Source organism: Dreissena polymorpha, chromosome 3, assembly GCF_020536995.1.
Source record: "Dreissena polymorpha isolate Duluth1 chromosome 3, UMN_Dpol_1.0, whole genome shotgun sequence".
NCBI classification, from domain to species: Eukaryota; Metazoa; Mollusca; class Bivalvia; order Myida; family Dreissenidae; genus Dreissena; species Dreissena polymorpha.
The window spans coordinates 151425336-151444527 of record NC_068357.1 but is presented as its reverse complement, the minus strand read 5'-3'; the positions used below and the strand labels follow the sequence as shown (position 1 = coordinate 151444527).

Genomic DNA, 19192 nt, shown 5'->3' with positions numbered 1-19192 from the left:
ATATACGTAACACAATAATTAGATACACATCTTTTAAACAAAAAGAAACACGCACACTTGAAACTGAAACTATCAAAACCATTGAAACACTTGAAAAGCAATTACATGAAACAAACACAAACGATACCAAAGCCATTGAAAATGAAATAACATTGAAAATAACAAGTATTAGAAGATATTTATCATACACATATCAATGGAATAATACTACGAGCACGTGCACAGCATGTTGAACACAATGAAAAAAATACAAAATACTTCGTAAACATCGAAAGACGTAGAAGTGAACAAAAAACTATACATAAATTAGTAGTCAATGGCGAAGATATAACAAACAGACCTCAAATACTAGAAGAACAACGTTTATTTTTTGAAACCCTCTATAACCGAAAACATGTTAAATATAAAAAATACACATCATGCTTTAAATCAAGAGGAAAAACTGCTGTGCGACGGATTACTTAATGAATATTAATGTGGATTAGCACTAAAAGAGATGCAAAATAACAAAAGTCCAGGATCTGATGGAATCACAATCGAATTCTATAAAATATTCTGGAATGATATTAAAACATATTTAATTAATTCCCTTAACTATTCATTTAACAACGAAAACTTAACTACGCTACAAAAACAAGGTATAATACCACTCATTCCAAAACCTGGAAAAAACTTAGAATCCTTAGCAAACTGGCGCCCGATTAGTTTACTAAACAATGATTATAAAATTGCAACTAAAAGTATATCAAACAGAATTTAAAAAAAAATATTACCATCAATTATCGCATCATCTCAATCTGGTTTCTTAAAAGGACGTTACATTGGTGAAAACGTACGTCTGATACAAGAATGCATAAACTGTTTCAACCAACCGAACAATTCTGGCCTCATTTTCTTTGCAGATTTCGAAACGGCTTTCGATTCACTAGACCACTCGTTTATGTTCTCTTGCTTAGAAAATATGAATTTCGGTGAAAGTCTGATTAAATGGGTCAAGCTGTTTAATACCGATATTAACAGTATAATTAATTAATTATTAACAATGGCTTTTTCTCAAACAGTTTTAACATCGAACGAGGGGTAAGGCAAGGATGTCCACTATCATCCTCGCTATTTATTATATGCATGGAGTATCTATCACACTATATCCAATCAAATAAACATATAAAGGGAATATCGCTTTAACCTGACGAAGAAATTAAACAGTCCCTATTTGCTGACGACGCAACTTACTTCTTAAATGACAGAAGTGACTCATTCAATAATCTTATAGAATCGCTAACCCTTTTTGGAATGGTATCGGGTCTTAAACTAAACAAAACTAAATGCACTGTGCAACGAGTTGGTAAATTCAAACAAAGTAATATTCATCTTAAAAAAGAAATGAAATTCAAGTGGACATCAGATGAAGCAACAACGTTAGGAATAACCTTTACAAACAATGAAAATGAAACAATTCTAAAAAACATTGCCTAAATTACAAAAATTAAAAAAAAAAAATAAAATCATGGCAGCATTGTAAACTTACACCAATCGGAAAAAAACCGTGTTAAAAACGTTTGCACTTCCTAAATTAATGTATACACTAACAGTTCTCCCAAACCCACCAAATGATATTATTGAAGATATAAAATCAGAAATATTTAATTTCATATGGGACGGTAAACATGAAAAATTAAACGAACTCAATTTATTCAATCAGTAGAATATGGAGGTATCAGACTAACTGATATAGGTTCATTCCTGAATGCAATCAAATGCAGTTGGGTTAACAGATATTTGGATAATACCAATACGAGTAAATGGAAATTATTCAACCAGAAAATTCTTTAAAATATAGTGACTCCTTACTTTTTGAATGTAATATCGACAATAATATCTTGGATAAAATTTCAACCAAAAACATATTTCTATCGAATGTTCTATCGGCATGGTGTAGAGTTACTCATAATTTAGAAACCAAAATAGACAGTAAAATCATTCTATGGAACAATAAAGACATAACTACTAACAATAAAACGTTTTTCTATAAAGATTGGTTCGAACGAAACATAAAATATGTAGATCAATTGTACGGCTACAGAATAAAGGACTTCTATTCTTTTGATAACCTTTGCTACATATTCGGAATACCTACTAGTAATTTCCTGATGTACTACACATTGATTAAAAGTAAACATATACTTATAAAAGCTGCTACCAATACAAATAACACACCATGTACTCAAAAAACATTCGCAGAAAACATAATTGCAAAACAAAACAAAACGAACAAAATATTTTACACACTTAAAATTAAAACCCCTGCCGAAATCTCTAAAGCTCAAACTAAATGGCAAAACCTTCTTGGAAAATAAAGAACTAAATTGGAAACAAATGTTTGTCATATGTGCAGTGAACATATTGAAACAATAGAACACCTTTTCTGGGAGTGTCAACATATTCAATCTCTATGGAATCAATTGACAACCCTTCTAGAGAAACAACAATTAAATGTTAGACTATCTCTCTTAGACATCAGTTTTAGGAGTAAATACCTTCAAAATACAAGAGGTTAATAACACTGTGAATTACATAATTATATTTTTGGAATTTTTTATATTCAGTATGAAATGCAGCAAACTACCTACAATGAATTGCTTCATCAATTATTTAAAACTGAAAATTAAAATTGAAAAAGAAATAGCCCTAAACAATGATACACTTTATATATTTGAACAAATATGGAAACACATTTAACTTTCATAAACAAATCCAGTATGCTTTCTACCCACTTTATGAAACTCATCCGTTTTCATAACTATTCTGCTTGATTAAAAAATGTTCTTTTTTTTCTAAAAAAACACCTATCAAAAACAACCAAAAATACATATTTACCTTTTTTTTGGCTTAATGAAACCACAAGGTCAAAAAAAAAATATAAGCATATCTTGTATAACTTGTCTGAACATTATTGTTGCTACATGGTTTCACTTTGTTTTATAATCATATACATGTATACATTGTATGTCTTCTATTAAGTAAAAAATATATATCAAAAGGATTGAAGTTTGAATCACGGTTTTTGAAGTCAATTTTAAGGGGCCTTTTCACAGATTTGGGATGTATTGAAGTTTGTCATTAAATGCTTTATATTGATGAATCTATAAACAGCTCCAGTAAAAACCAAGAATAAAATTAAAGAAGGAAAAAAATGTAACCCTCAACTGGACTCGAACCACTGGGAATAAAAGTATATCGCTTAGTCCACTCGGCCATCCACGCTCATACAATGAGTGATGGATTTTATACTTTAGATAAGCAATCCTTGTAGTATCACAAAATATAACGACAACAACAAAACTCCAAATTATTCTGTCATTTCGCGTTGCAACGCTTTATAATTTTCAGGTTTTAAATCGTCAATTATTAATTATAGATGCATAGAATGGATATTTTAGAGCGTGGTAAATGTTCAGTATTACTGCTTCCTTACAGATATCATAACTACAACGAAAATTTGCGATTCTGAAACAATTTTTTTTAATATTGTCAATATACAGAAACGTGAAAATGCCCCTTTAAAGGCGCGCCAAACCTCAAACATAATCAATCACCAAAATGAGAGGTATAAAAGTTAATAAAACACCTTAAATGCAAAACTTGGTTAACATATGGTTATCACATTTGGATGCAAAACACCTTTGATGCTAAAAACCGTTAAGATGGCGCGCCGGACAACATCCTTCATATTTGGATTGTATCTTATTATTTATAGAAATATGTTAGTTCATTTTAATGCGCACGCAAAGTACTTCAAGTGACACTTATATTATCCACTCAACATTTTATTACAGACAGTATTATTCTGCCTATACGCGTACATGCAGTGTGATATAGGTCTTTATTGTGTTTGAAACGTCTTGCTTATACGATATTTCAAACGGGGAAAAGTAAACACAAACAATGTTCCTTATAGTTTCCTTTTTATGTGCAATGTATTATTTGAAATGCAATCCGAGATACTTGTGTCATTCCTATTTCATTAACGCGTGTTTGACAACAACTTTTTCAAGCACCTTATTGCAGTTGCACAAAAAAATTGTTTTTAAGTTATTAATTAATATTGTTTGTTCAAACAGCTTGCAAAAATAGTGAACTGAAATATAAGTAATTAAAGTAAATTTAATTACACAAACCCACATATGTAAAAAATCGAAGCTTAAAAACGAAGGTGTGCGTAATCTTACATTTAGCAGAATTATAGCAATAATGAAACTCAATAAATAATATATCAGGCATGAAATTCTTGTTATCATCCGCTCGTATTTACTTCAAAGCAGTTGAAAAAAATTGTCTATACTATGCATGATATTATATAAAACACGGTATTTAAGATAAACAGTAACTTCCAGTTTAATCAACAGCTTCCGGTTAAATAAACACTTTCCAATAATATGAACACATATTTTATTTTATCGATGTATGCGCTCAATATGTTGCTTTTGTTCTGTATTTATAACATAACATGATTAATCATTTCAAAACACAGTGTTAAGCTTTATATTGAAAACGGGTGAAGTGTCGGTAAAAGTACATTAAGTCCAAAAATCACAGTATATTAACATAAATTTGAATTAAGTTAAATTATTAGAGAGGTTGTTAAATTGTACATAAAACACATTTTTACAATTTAATAATTAATCATACCATTAAACTCTTACGGTGTGATAGTGAAGTTGCAAAATGTAATTAGGATTTGCCAGTGTTCAAGAGTGCAAAGAACTAGAAAATAAATACAGTGCACTGAATACTTATGGATGATGTACGAATATATATAATTATACCACTTATCATGCAACCTAGTTATTTTGTCCTAATACAAAGATTTAAAAAAGTGACCGTATGGTATAAATAACTCAATGTTTGGAAGTATTCATAATGCAAGGAATTATCTGTAACGTTATATATTTCGGTGTTAATGAATCATATGCAAAAAAAAACAATTTGCTTCAAATATAAAGTACAATTAGGACACAACGCGACAAAGAAAATTTACATATTTTTATATTAAATGCAAATGCTCTCGACGTCATCATTTACACGTAAAATGTCATACAATATATTCATTCCAGCTACACACGCTGATTCGAATTGATCATATGTTTATTTCTTTAAGAATTAGGTATGGAAGTATGAAAGCGTACATGGTACACCCTAATGCTGTGATGATGCCAACATTCTATGACGGCATGATATGAAAAAAGTGTCAAGGCGTAAAAAATAACTCATCGTGTCGACTAAAACTATGATGGCAAGTCATTTTCACAAGAGCATGACGCCAAAAACTATGTTGATTTGTCGACTTAGATCATGTCGACCAAATATTTATTCGGGAAAAGCCGGAAACATTTACGTCGAGACTTTACCTTAATGTAGTTATGGCGAATAAAATTAAGAGGGAAAACCCTACAAAACTATGACGACATACTGTGTTATTTCAAAGTAAGTCGATATAAACTAATCCGGCATGACCATATTATTAGGTTGTACCATATTCTTTGACGACATGATATGAAAAAGGTGTCATGGCGTAAAAAATTACTCATCCTGTCGACGAAAACTATGATGGCAAGTCATTTTTACAAGAGCATGACGCCAAACATTATGTTGATTTGTCGACTTAAATCATGTCGACCAAATATTTTTTCGGGAAAAGCCGGAAACATTTACGTCGAGACTTTAACTTAATGTCGTTATGGCGAGTAAAATTAACAGGGAAAAACCTACACAACTATGACGACATACCATGTTATTTCACAGTAAGTCGATATTAACTTATCCGGTATGACCATATTATTGGGGTGTACCACATACGCTTCCGTAATCGAAGCGTATACTGTACACCCTGATGCTGTGATGATGTCAACATTCTATGACGGCATGATATGAAAAGGGTGTCATGGCGTAAAAAAAACTCATCGTGTCGACTAAAACTATGATGGCAAGTCATTTTCACAAGAGCATTACGCCAAAATTAATGATGATTTGTCGACTTAGATCATGTCGACCAAATATTTTTTCGGGAAAAACCGTAAACATTTACGTCGAGACTTTAACTTAATGTCGTTATGGCGAAAAAAATTAACAGGGAAAACCCTACAAAACTATGACGACATACTATGTTATTTCACAGAAAGTCGATATAAACTAATCCGGCATGACCATATTATTGGGGGTACCATATTCTAGGACGGCATGATATGAAAAAGGTGTCATGACGTAAAACAATTACCCATCCTGTCGACGAAAACTATGATGGCAAGTCATTTTCACAAGAGCATGACGCCAAAAATTATGTTGATTTATCGACTTAGATCATGTCGACCACTTTTTTTCGGGAAAGCCGGAAACATTTACGTTGATACTTTAACTTAATGTCGTTATGGCAAGTAAAGTGGGAAAAAGGTACAAAACTATGTCGACATACCATGTTATTTCACTTTAAGTCGATATAAATTAATCCGGCATGACTATATTATTGGGGTGCACTATATACGCTTCCGTAATTAGGGTCTAGATATATGACATTAAGAAAAACAGGTAGTTGCCCGATCTGTGTGTGAAATATATGACTAAGCACGATAAAAGAAACCGCTCGACAAGCCGTGTCTAAATTTATTCTGAGCCTCACCAGGCACTTAAAGGGGCCTTTTCACAGATTTTGGCATATTTTGAAGTTTGTCATTAAATGCTTTATATTGATAAATGTAAACATTGGATCTTAAAAGCTCCAGTAAAAAATCAAGAATAAAATTTAAAAAGGAAAAAAGTAGCCGGTACCAGGGCTCGAACCAGTGACCCCCGGAGTCCTGGAGTTAGTCTGAAGTAAAAACGCATTAGCTCTCTCGGCTATTCCGCGGGTATACACAGTTTAAGTATTTTATACCTTATATAAGCAATCTTCGTAGTTTCGTAAATTTAAACGACAACAACAGAACTATCCAAATTATTCAATCGTTTCGCGTTGCAACGCTTTATAATTTTTAGGTTTTCAAATCGTCAAAAGATACATATTATGGCTATATTTGACTATGGTAAATGTTCAGTAATACTGTTTCCTCACAAATATCATAACTAAAACGAAAATTTGCGAATCTAAAACAACTTTTTTCAATTTTGTCAATTTACCAAACCGTGATAAGATCCCTTTAAAGCGTCATACAAAAAGATACGGCAGTGATGCTCTTTATGTACAAGACAAACTAGTGAAAAAACAGTAAGGAATACCTACAAAATAATTAATACGCAGTATTGTTGATTCGCTTATGACATTTATAAATAAAGTTCTGTTTTACCTTAATTTAAGAAACAATTTTGTTGCTGTACTGTTTTTGTGTATCTGTCAAGATTTTCCATTTTAATATTTACAAAATATCTTAACTTATCAAATTTAATAATCCGACATAAAATTCATGTGTACTTTAAGAACGAAAAAAAATGGAAATCATGCATGCATCTGGTTTTGAATCTTACACAGAATTATCAAAAGTTTCACTGTAGAAACCGCTCATTTATTTCTACTAAAGTAACTGATTGTGTATGCTTAATGCTTTAAAGCGATCCTCTCAAAAATTGTATTACATTACACTAAGTATTATAAACGTTGTTTTAGTTCTTACATATGATGCCTCGTTTAAGGAACGGGATGTAAAAATATTTATAGTAATTTTATTAATATAAAATAGTGCTTGAAATTTGTGCAAATATGGACACACAATAACGTCTGTAAATTCGTCAATTTGAAGGTCTGTTAACAGGTCCCTTAAAAATACAAAATATATTACGAAATAGAATGTTTACCTGCTTTCTAAATTGTACATTCATAAAACCATAAATATATGGGTTAATCATACTATTAATAAAATAGGAATTCAGGAATACTTTATAAGCTATTTTCCCCGCTTTACCGAGGGATAGGTAATATTTAAAAGAATCCGTACCGTGAGTATAGCGTATCATCAAAATTATCAGAAACGGTGTATAGGACAACATGAAAGCAATAGTAACCATTCTCATCATAATGGTATTTTTCCTTGTCGCGTTATGTATCACGGTTGAAAAAGATCGTCTCAACAAAGGCCTTTTTTGTATTGTTTTTGGAGTATTAGCGTTCAGGTCACTCTGGCTGTAAGTTCTTTCTGTCTTATTCGCAGATGGATTCGCTGATATTTCGAGCTCGGAAGCGTGGTTTGAAGTAACGCTAACCGATTCTTCTGGAACGCTATCAATTCGAGAACTCCCACTATTAGTTGACTTTATTTTTGTCGTTGTCTCTAAATCACATGACCGATCAAAGCTTTCAGTTCGGCGAAAAGACCCAGAGTCCTGAGACATTGAAGAAACTCGCCGAAGTGTAGCTACACTGGTAACACCTGTTATAGCCGAAACTAAACTTCTCCGCATCATTCGGACCGAATTTTCACCGTCCTCGCCAACATCCCTATATGCCGCGAAATAGATTTTTCGTCCGATGGCTATGTATAGCGTAGATAAAACAATGAATACTAAAATCAGCAGAGCAAACAATACTGTTGTAAAAATTAGAATAAGGCCTTTTCTGATTTCATGCTCGTCAGCAATAAGACACGTCTTTCCGATCACACGGGCGTTGTATTGTGGCACGGGTATTGTTATGGTGTTTGTGCCGTAAAAGACAAACGATGGCCACACCACTGCCGATGCTATCACAAAAGAGATCAAACACAATATCTTTGAAAATCGCGGTGTTAATTGGCGACACTTCAATGGATAGTACACAACAAGAAAGCGTTCGATGGCGATGGAAACTAATACAAGAGCGCCTGTGTTGTTTATGACAAAGGTTAATCCTCTAGATATTTTGCAAAGGATGTTGTGATCAAACGACATTGGGTACCATAGGATGCCGATTTCTATCGGAACAGAAAATGTACAGTTAAGCCAGTCTAGTATTCCAAGGCAGAGAATAAAAACACGTGTTCGGTTCTTTTTCCACTTCGTCAAATAAATGAATATCACAACTGAATTTCCAACAAATCCTAGAATGACGTACGCCACTGCACATATAATAGGGTATACGTTAACATCCATCGCTGCAGTCCTAATTCCTTCTGATAAAAGATCGCATGTGGCGTTTCCACGTTCAGTTGCCACGCAAGTCAAAACATATGTAGTGGAATTTTTTGGTATATTGTTCGTCACATTTTCCATTATTGGCAATATAGACATCGTATTATCACAATCAGAAATTTAAGGCAACGTAGAATTTAAATGTTCTTAGTGTGTAGTTGTGTCTACTTCCATTTTACAATGTCATATCATTACAACACGATCCGACGTTCAGCTTATATAACAAAACACTTCCAGTTACTTCTTGTTTATTGTATATAGATTTAACAAAACAGTGCAACACATTTCAGTGTATGTGCTGTATTATATATAAATACTTTATGGCACGGTTTCTTTGTTAACAGGTGTTCGTGCGTAAAATGAGCGCTGTGAATTGTAAACAGAACTGTTGATGTCGTGAAATTGAATGCGTCATCCTTCAAACATACTGCATTTAACACTAATTCAATACTGCCGTTGGATCGTTCGTGCATTGTCTGTCGGGGTTTCAAATTCAATCAATTAAAAGCGTAACGCGGAAGAGGATGTGTACTATCATTGCCGAACGACCGACCAATTATTTCGCAATCTGCAAACAGACAAAAATAAAAACATCAAATAAAGGTTTGTCATGGCTTACTATAATTACTGTGCAGCTTTGTTTAAATATGATTTCATGATAGAAATAGGATGGGCTATCAGAGTTACAAGTCGTCCAATAACCATTGTTGGTCAACAAAAAATTAGGTGTTATATATGATGAGTAATTGGTCCAGTGTTTTACGTATACCAATTGATTTAAAAAACAAATGAATTAAGTTACTGTTCAAATGAAAAAGAACGGATTCGTAGAGATAAAAGCTATAAGATAAATTGGCTGATGGGTTCGGAGAAAGAAACCCAATCGATTATATTATTAATTTCAGTATACTGCTTAACACTTTGTGTCTTTTGACGCTTTATTTTTTTTATATTCTACCTTTCTATTTTTATAATCGGAGGAAATATTCATAATATATAAGAAACATATAACAAGTTCACATTGTATTAAATTCTGGAAAAAATATGAACCATTAATATTTAATGATAAGATGAAACGGAAAGTTTTCATATGATTGCCAAATTTCAAAGTTTTTTTCTACCGATAACATTGATTACATAATTGAAAATCAGACTGGACTCCATACTATTGATGAAAGCGGACAAACAAGCCAAACCTATATCTCGCTACTAAATTAGACCAATCACAAACGATCCCTATTCACAATATTTGATTATAATGCCTTGCATATCTTAATAACGAAGCCGTGGTAGTCGCACGTTTAATAATTAGAGAGACCAAAACATGTTGTAGTTGTATAAACGCAACGAATAAAATTGTTTTGGACAATGGTGTCTCTAATGAGATGTTTATAAGTCGAATTCATAAGCCAACAGAATAAGAACAAAATAAAATGTTGAAACAGATTCCCCACTAACACCGTACCTAGCGTTCTTGTGTGTATGGAGAGAATAATTGTGAAGCAAATGAAATCTCCTTTAAATCAATATAAAGATCGTTAGTTTACAACCATTTATCGGTTTACTTAAAGCGACAGAAACACTCAAAATCTACGAATATTTGATAAAACATTTCGTAAAATAAAATAAACCAATACAAAATTAGTGTTCTAAAATGTCAACACGTTGCATAGTAACATAGATTAAACGAGTTACAAAATGCTCATTTTTTTTATATTTTGTGTGGCAATATATTCCATGTGAATATCCCGTGATGATATCCGAACATTTACGTTTTGGCTTTCGGGCAGCGTCGGAAGCACGACGTTGTTCTCACGAGCTGCCCGAAGCCAATCACGCAGTCGCTCGTAATTGTTCGGATATCGTCGCGGGAAATTCACGTGGAATAAATTGTCACACACAATTAAACGAGCGAGCATTTTGTATCTCGTTAAGTATATGTTAAGCTTAAAGTGTAAGCTTAATTAACGCAGAATCTTATATAACACACGAGTTAATGTCTGCTTAAGATAAAACAGTTTGAAGATAATGTTTCATTTTACATATGAAGCCAAGCTTCCTAGACACCAGTCCACATCTTTCTGTATTTGTCTTACCAATGTTCTATATATTCCAAGTGTAACACTCTGAGAAACACACACAATACACCCACATTATGATTTTGGTATCTTTTCCTTAACAGTCACGACAATCTCTTTTTAAACTTCCGCCCTCAAATATCTCAAACATAAATTGAAAGAGGGTGTTTTACTGTGCATTTATTCATGAATTTACATTTTATTATCGCGCACTGCAGATATTCAAAGGCTGTGGTAAGGATTTAAAGTACCCACGACACAAAGAGAACATTAAACTAGGAGTTTGCAACACAACTGCAACGAATGAATCTACTATATGATTTAAAGCGAAATAGAAGTTCCATTGTTTGCTATATATATTGTGCATTTAAGTATTGTTCGTTCATAAAATGTTCATTTCAAACATATTTCCTAGGGCATAAAGTATACACTTTTTAGTAAATACGACCTTGTACAATTAAAGTAAGAACTCACAAGATATAATGATTCAATCAAAGTTCATTATCTACGACTACAAGACTCTCGTTAAAAATTATTCTGACAAAGTCACTTTTTATTTTCTGAAGAATTGCAAAATCCATAAAACTTTGAACGTCATAGTGATTGTTAAAACTATTATGACAGTCGTGTCCCTGTACATAGAGATAAAGGCATTTTCCTTATGATCCTTGCATATGCTTATTTGATTACTATACAGGTGATCAACCTTTACGAACAACTACCTCTAAGCATTCATGTTATACCGCAGACTACTTATCACATCATTATTTGTGACACCTGATACACGTTATTCAATTATTTTCTATACCTTTCTATTATTCACAACCCATAAAGAACCGCCAGTGTACACAGGACAATTACTTCTTTTATAATCGTAAAACTTAGCAATAAAAGTTGACGATGAAATTGTTTGGTTGACTTGTACAAAAAAAATACAACTTACCCGGTACACAAACTTTATTATTAATTTCCACCGTGATTTATTTGATCGCATTTAACTAACATTTAACTAAAAAATCATTTACTTGGCGTATGAAGTTTTCCAATTAGTTGAAGATTATAGTGAAAATAATGATTTGAAGTATAATAACAGCAAAAAAAAACTTACTTAACCTAATGTTGTTTGTGCAGTAGTATTCAGCGCAAATTGAATTGCTTTAAATATATTGTTGTAAGATCGAACATCGTTTTGACCGAATCAACAAATGCACTGATAATACAATTGTACTAGTGTAAGTTTCAATAGTATCTTAATTATAGTGTCAAGCACAATTTCCTTTTTCATAGATCGTTTCAAACATCTGTGGACAGTGGGTTTGAATCCCAAGTATATACCAGCTGGTTTGTTTATCTGCTTTAACGATAGCAAATTGTTAAACTTAACTATTGTAGTAAGGGATAATGCTCGATTATAGATATGGTATAAAATCTGTCACATGCATGCGTTTGTTGCCAATGCAATTGTAAACAATGAAACAAACAATGTCATTCTCCTTAAACCGTAAACATTTCTGACGGTCATATGAGCCGTTAGAACAGATTGTTCAGTCTGACTTTGAGTGTTATAATACAGTTTGGGCTAATAAATTTCATCGCTGTGACACTTGTGCAACATATCAAAAGTGTCATATTCCGAGCGTTATGTTTTTGCATTGATTAAAAACAGACAGTTACATTATAGATATACGCATTAAGTAAGTTCAGTGAACACCCCATACTTGATTGATTCCTCTTCAAACAAATATACAAACAATACTGGTGTATTATGTTTAAAATGATATAGTCGTATTGTCCTTCAAGCGTGTATCAAACGATTAAAATGGAAACATTTTATTTCCTCATTATTAAACGAACACATGAATACGAAGAGTTTAGTTTTTAAAAAAGTTAATGGTTTCATGAATTAAGATCTGTCCCCTTTAAGGACTCTCGGACCGAACTGCAAATGCGGGACGATACTTGGAGCAAATGCATGAACACGGCTTATTTGTATTATGTTGCATGACACAATAGACGTAAGAAAAAACTTACATAAAATAGTGGGGATTTCCAATAATGTCTTTGGTACTAATACATGTACCTCCGCTCGATTGTAAGAGTGAAACTTGGTTGTATCGTCTACCAAAAGTTGTCTCCACATGTAAATTGCAATATAACAAGTATGTGATAATTTTGTATGGCCGTATCATGGTTTGTGACTTCTTGTTCGTGCTAGTCAGCCAGGTAACTAACCCACTAACCAGCGTCGTCTACACTTTGCCCCAAACCCTCTCTCTTTTGTCTGCGCCGCCCGTAAAATAGGTGTAAGAGAAATAAGAACTCATGCAATTCCTATGTTGAAAAACAAAAACAGACACGTACAGTGTACTCTTTACTCTTTGAAAATAAATATTGCATGATTTTATGAGGTTGTACGTAAGGATATCAACGGCTACCAGAATTACTATCCGAATTACCGTATGTGTTATCAGGATACATTTTAAATAAGCATAAAGGTCGGCGATGTTGGACGAAATGTTGAGTCATACCCGTTTATTTATTGAATGCGGAGTCCTTAAGTACTAAAATCATAAACAAAATTGTTATAGCGTCTAAGCTACTCTACAATATGTAATATCGTGTGATGGCTTGTGTTAAGCATATACATGTATGTGCATTTCTAACATAGATTCGTCACAGCGTTCGCACAAAGTGTTTTCGAACCTTTTGTTATGTTTTTTTTCGGTAAAAACATAAATAGTTGCTTCAAACAATTAAACGTCTTAACGTTCAGTGCAATTAATCATCTTGCTTACATATAAGAAAACCGTAATAAAAACATTTATTTTATTACGATTGAAATAAGTTAGTGCATTTTTGACAGCATACCAGGACGCGATGGGATCGTCATGGAGGCCGTAGGGTCGTCGAGAGAATCCATACAGACTCCATGCACTCACTTAGAACGCCTAAGTCGATAACCTGACAGTGACTTCTTTGTACATTTTAAAAGCAAATTACGTTCATACGACGTCCTGGCAAATACGCCTAAGAATCGCCCTGAAGAATCCATAGACGCAGAAACAAACGCCATGCGATGCAAAAGTGTCTTAGAAGACAAGCTTAGAAAGAAGTGTGGAAGTAGTGAGGTCGACGATGATCTAATATCAAATGCGTATTGACACTTAAAAAATCTCTTGTGTAATAGCGTCGTTGAAAAGAACTTTGGCCAGCTATGATTTGTGTCTTTCTCATAGCCTTGTATGAGGATATATTTCATAGTGAGTTGTGGGTTCTCTTTGAGCCACTCCGCCATAGCGTCTTTGTTCTGTGCGTGAAGTTCGCCATTGAACAGATATTCGTTTTTTTTATTTAGTGGGCTTTTAATGCTCTGCTAGTTAACTATTCGTACGTGTGGCACGTTTTGTATATTGTGAGTATGACCATAAGGTTATCTTTGGAGATTGTGTCATTGTTTACACTTCCCCGCCCACGTCCATAGGACTTGTGAATAATGCTGAGTTTAATAAGACTTCTGCGAAATTTTCAGCCGTTTTATGAATTTTGCAGACGCTATGCTGTCTATCGTTAAAATTTAATTATAAAGCTTATATGAAGACAATCTTATCAGAGGGAAGCTATGCTCGGAACCAGTCTATTTACCGTTGATGTTGGTGAAGTGTAGCCTTTGATCTTGACGCAGGCGCAGTACGCGTAATGGCGCGAAAAATGTCAACATAAAAACATTCTCATATTAAATAAATCTCCTGTTTAAGTAAACGTTTTTGAACTCTTGGCATGGCCACGGTAACTAATTATACTTTGAAAACTTTTAAATTATTAAAAAATCACAGTGGAATATGCGGGAAAATCCAGCATTCATATGTTAATAAGAACACGAACGTCCGATTTTCATTTCACTCAATCACTGTGTAAACATTGATGTGTTTCGACTTTCATTTGACTAGTTCTGAACATTTGCATTGTAATACAAAATATGCAAAAGTAATTTTGTTCTAAAAAAACGCCTGTTTGCGCTAAGTTTGCCATGAAAGCGTTTAAGGGTTCCCACAGGCTTTAGAGACCAATTAAGGGAAGCAATAAAAAAGCTTCAAAAACAGAGTAAATTTACCTGAATGGAAACCTACCTTATAATTTGCATGAACCCTGAAAAGACACTACAATGTTTGAACACGCTATTCTTGTTGACATTTTTTATGGCGAAATTTGGAACAGTGTAAATATTCGAAAATTGTTATGGACTTTGGCTACATTAAAAATAAAAATGTACATAATACTAATATTACTTATTTACTTTTGGACAATAGACAGCGCCAGGGCCCTTGCTACACTTTGGGGGATCGGGGCCCTTAGAGGGGGGAATTTCGCGTTGTTTTGGGCGAAAATGGGAATTTTAGAAGATCTTGTCACCAACCATTCAACACTTAAAATTGCTACATGTTAATGTAATTTATAAAAATATACATATAATCAAAGGTTAATAGCATGATACCAGCTGGCAACATAGTTATAAAACTAAAAAAAAAAATTTTTTTTGGCGGTGGGGACTTTTTTTGCTGAAAAAGGGGAAAAAAGTTATTTTTATTTTTAATGTAGTTATATTTTTGACCGGACTTAAAGCAAAATGAAAAAGACTAAAAATTACACTTTACTTCCAAAAATTAAGAAGATCAGATCATTCATACAAAAGAAAATTCGTAACTCTTACTGGGACTACATGAACAACATAATATGTGATGAAACAGAACATAAACATGGGACAACTAAACGTTTTTGGTGGTTCATAAAAAGCTTAAAAAATGACTCATGTGGTGTAGCACCCTTGAGGAATGATGGGGTCTTAAAATCTAACCCCAAGGAAAAAGCTGAAGTCTTAAATTAACAATTTTCTGTTTTTACTAATGACACAAACAGCTCATATCCAGATCTTGGTAATAGCCCGTATAAAAACATGCCATCAATTAATATTACGGTAAATGGTGTTAAGAAACTCCTACTCAAACTGAATCCTTACAATTCTTTTTAACAAATCACTTATTTCTGGTTCTGACTGGTCCATGGCTTTTGTAGCTCCTATTTTTTCAAAAGGTGAAAAGTACCAAGCTAGTAATTATAGACCAGTCTCATTAACATGTATTGCTTGTAAATTGCTGGAGCATATCATTGTTAGTAACATTTTAGACCATCTTGACAACTTTAATATCCTGGTGGACAACCAACATGGCGGTCTTGCGAAACCCAACTTGTGGGTTTTATCCATGACTTAGCTTCTACCATGCAGAGAGACCAGATGGATGTTGCCATCATGGATTTTAGCAAAGCCTTCGATGTTGTACATCACGGTAAATTGTTGCTGAAACTAGCCCATTATGGCATCACGGGCACTACACACTCTTGGATTAAAGCTTTTCTTGGTAACCGTAGTCAACAGGTTGTTGTAGATGGGGCAACTTCCACCATGGCCCATGTAATTTCTGGCGTACCCCAGGGATCAGTTCTTGGGCCTCTTCTGTTTCTGCTGTACATTAATGATCTACCTTCGTCTGTGAAGTCAAACGTGCGTCTATTTGCGGATGACTGTGTCATGTACAGATTCATAAAAACTTTGGCTGACACTATTCAGTTTCAGAGAGATCTAGATAGTCTATCATTGTGGGAGCTGAAATTGAAGATGTCTTTTAACATAGAAAAATGTCATATCATGCATGTTACGAGAAACCGTAAACCATTAAAAACAGCCTACACTCTTCACAATCAACCTCTGTCTGTTGTAAACCAAGCCACTTATCTTGGCGTTGAAGTAAGCTCAACTTTAAACTGGTCACCTAACGTAAATAAAATTAGTAGTAAAGCAAGCCAGAGCTTAGGATTCTTAAAACGAAACATTCATTCTTCTAAAATGGAAACTAAGGCAGCGGCATATAACAGCATAGTTAGACCATCCTTGGAATATTGCTCTTGTGTGTGAGACCCTTACCATCAGAAAGATATTGATAAAATTCAAATGTGCAGCGTCATGCTGCCAGATTTGTAACGAATAATTACAGCAAGGATTTGAATTGGAATACCTTGCAATCAAGAAGACAACAAGCTAGACTCATTTTGTTCTATAAAATAGTATATAATCATGTTGATGTCAATCCCCTTCACTATCTCACTCCATACATTAGACACTCACGGCATCACCATCACATGGCATACCAAATACCAGCAAGTACAGCTGATTACTACAAATTTTCTTTCTTTCCAAGAACAGTTGTACAAATTACAATGGAACACACTTCCATCGAGCGCTGATACGATCCTTGGATTTAAATCAGTGCTGTCTACATCAGTGTTCCTTCCTTAGATCACATGATTCTGCTTTTATCCTGTTTTTAACTCGACTAATATTCTCACCACATGCACAGTTGTATATGTATATATTTAAGTCTTAAGGGCTTAAGGTGTTAGGTTTTGCAACTTTTTTATCACTGTTGATAGGATATTCCTGAGTGGATTGAGTAACTCGGGAAACCGATCAATCTATTTCTTTTTAACCCCCCACACATGGCCATAATGTATCAGTATTGAACATAGCCATTATTATAAAAGAAAAGAAGAAGAAGAAAAGTTTACTATTTTAAGGTGGGAATGAGGCCGAATTCGACCCCAAAAACGGCAAAATGAGGGCCCTTAGCGCATTTGAACTCTCAGCAACCCTTTGGCAATTAGACAGGCGATCATAATCTTAGGGAGGACTAATAACGTTTACCTATCTAAAGCACAAACTCATGAAAATGATATTGATGATTTCTTGCTTTAATGTAGCTAAAGAAACTTTAGCGTACAGTTAGCTAAAGAAACTTCAGCGTACAGTTAATATAATATTGACATAGCTATACGCTGAAGCCAACCCCGTATCGAAAGTCAACCAGAGTCGTAACATATTTATGTCACGCTATAAATCAAAGAATGCTCATTTTCTTGGATACATTTCTAGATATTTTGGTGAATGAATATAAATTACTGCATCGAGGAATATTTTAAGGTTCAAATGTTTCGAATGCATCTTACAATAGATGAAAATAACTCTCATCAGTCTGAAATTCACAATTTTGACGCCATTGTCGCTTTGTCACGTGACGAGTTTTCATTTGGATACTTTCAGATCCACCTTGACATTTTATGCTGAAATGGTAAACATTACTTTCGTTTTCTAAAACCTATTATTTGTAATTAACAACTTGCGTCTGGTGGATTATAAGACTGATTTCATTGTGAATCAGGTAGTTTTAAATAATATTTACGTTGAGTTTGTATTTACACTACAATTTGTTTACAAAACAAGCCAGAATAATCTAAAATACCGGGAAATGTCATTCTGAATTTGAAAACACTTGGGCACATGGTATGTTACTAAAAATATAAATAACGTCATATGACCGTGAAATCTCGGGAGATTCGCATTTCAAGAAAGTTTGTCACATCGCTGTTTTTTAACCAGGTTTTCCGAAGGAAAAAACTGGTTATTAGATTGGCGAATGCGGGCGGGCTGGCTGGCTGGCTGGCGGGCGGGCGGAACAAGCTTGTCCGGGCCATAACTATGTCGTTCATTGTCAGATTTTAAAATCATTTGGCACATTTGTTCACCATCATTGGACGGTGTGTCGCGCGAAATAATTACGTCGATATCTCCAAGGTCAAGGTCACACTTTGAGTTCAAAGGTCAAAAATGGCCATAAATGAGCTTGTCCGAGCCATAACTATGTCGTTCATTGTCAGATTTTAAAATCATTTGGCACATTTGTTCACCATCATTGGACGTTGTCGCGCGAAATAATTACGTCGATATCTCCTAGGTCAAGGTCACACTTTGAGTTCAAAGGTCAAAAATGGCCATAAATGTCCCTTGAGATATAACCTTCATATTTGGTATGCATGTGTATATGGACAACGCCTTTCCATACGCACACAAATTTTGA

General features: G+C 33.8%; 2 protein-coding genes across 5 annotated transcripts in view; one reads left to right on the top strand and one right to left on the bottom strand.

The window, feature by feature from the left end:
* Positions 1 to 4563: 4563 nt before the first annotated feature.
* On the bottom strand, positions 4564 to 11440 carry LOC127872016 (D(2) dopamine receptor-like). Its single transcript, XM_052415370.1, has 2 exons — positions 11247 to 11440; positions 4564 to 9718 (listed from the first exon to the last, which is right to left on the bottom strand). Exon 2 carries the CDS (start codon positions 9247 to 9249, stop codon positions 7777 to 7779), a length of 1473 nt encoding a protein of 490 aa, XP_052271330.1. The 5' UTR covers positions 9250 to 9718; positions 11247 to 11440; the 3' UTR covers positions 4564 to 7776.
* A 3460-nt stretch (positions 11441 to 14900) lies between these two features.
* Positions 14901 to 19192, top strand: part of LOC127871969 (replication factor C subunit 1-like) — a 113327-nt gene continuing 109035 nt past the window's right edge. For all 4 annotated transcript variants that reach the window (XR_008045659.1, XR_008045660.1, XR_008045658.1 and 1 more), the window contains exon 1: positions 14901 to 15014. Coding sequence is in view for 1 of the 4 variants with exons in the window: in XM_052415270.1 (XP_052271230.1) it covers positions 15006 to 15014 (9 nt within the window). In the remaining 3 variants the exon portion in view is untranslated. The remainder of the gene's footprint in view (positions 15015 to 19192) is intronic.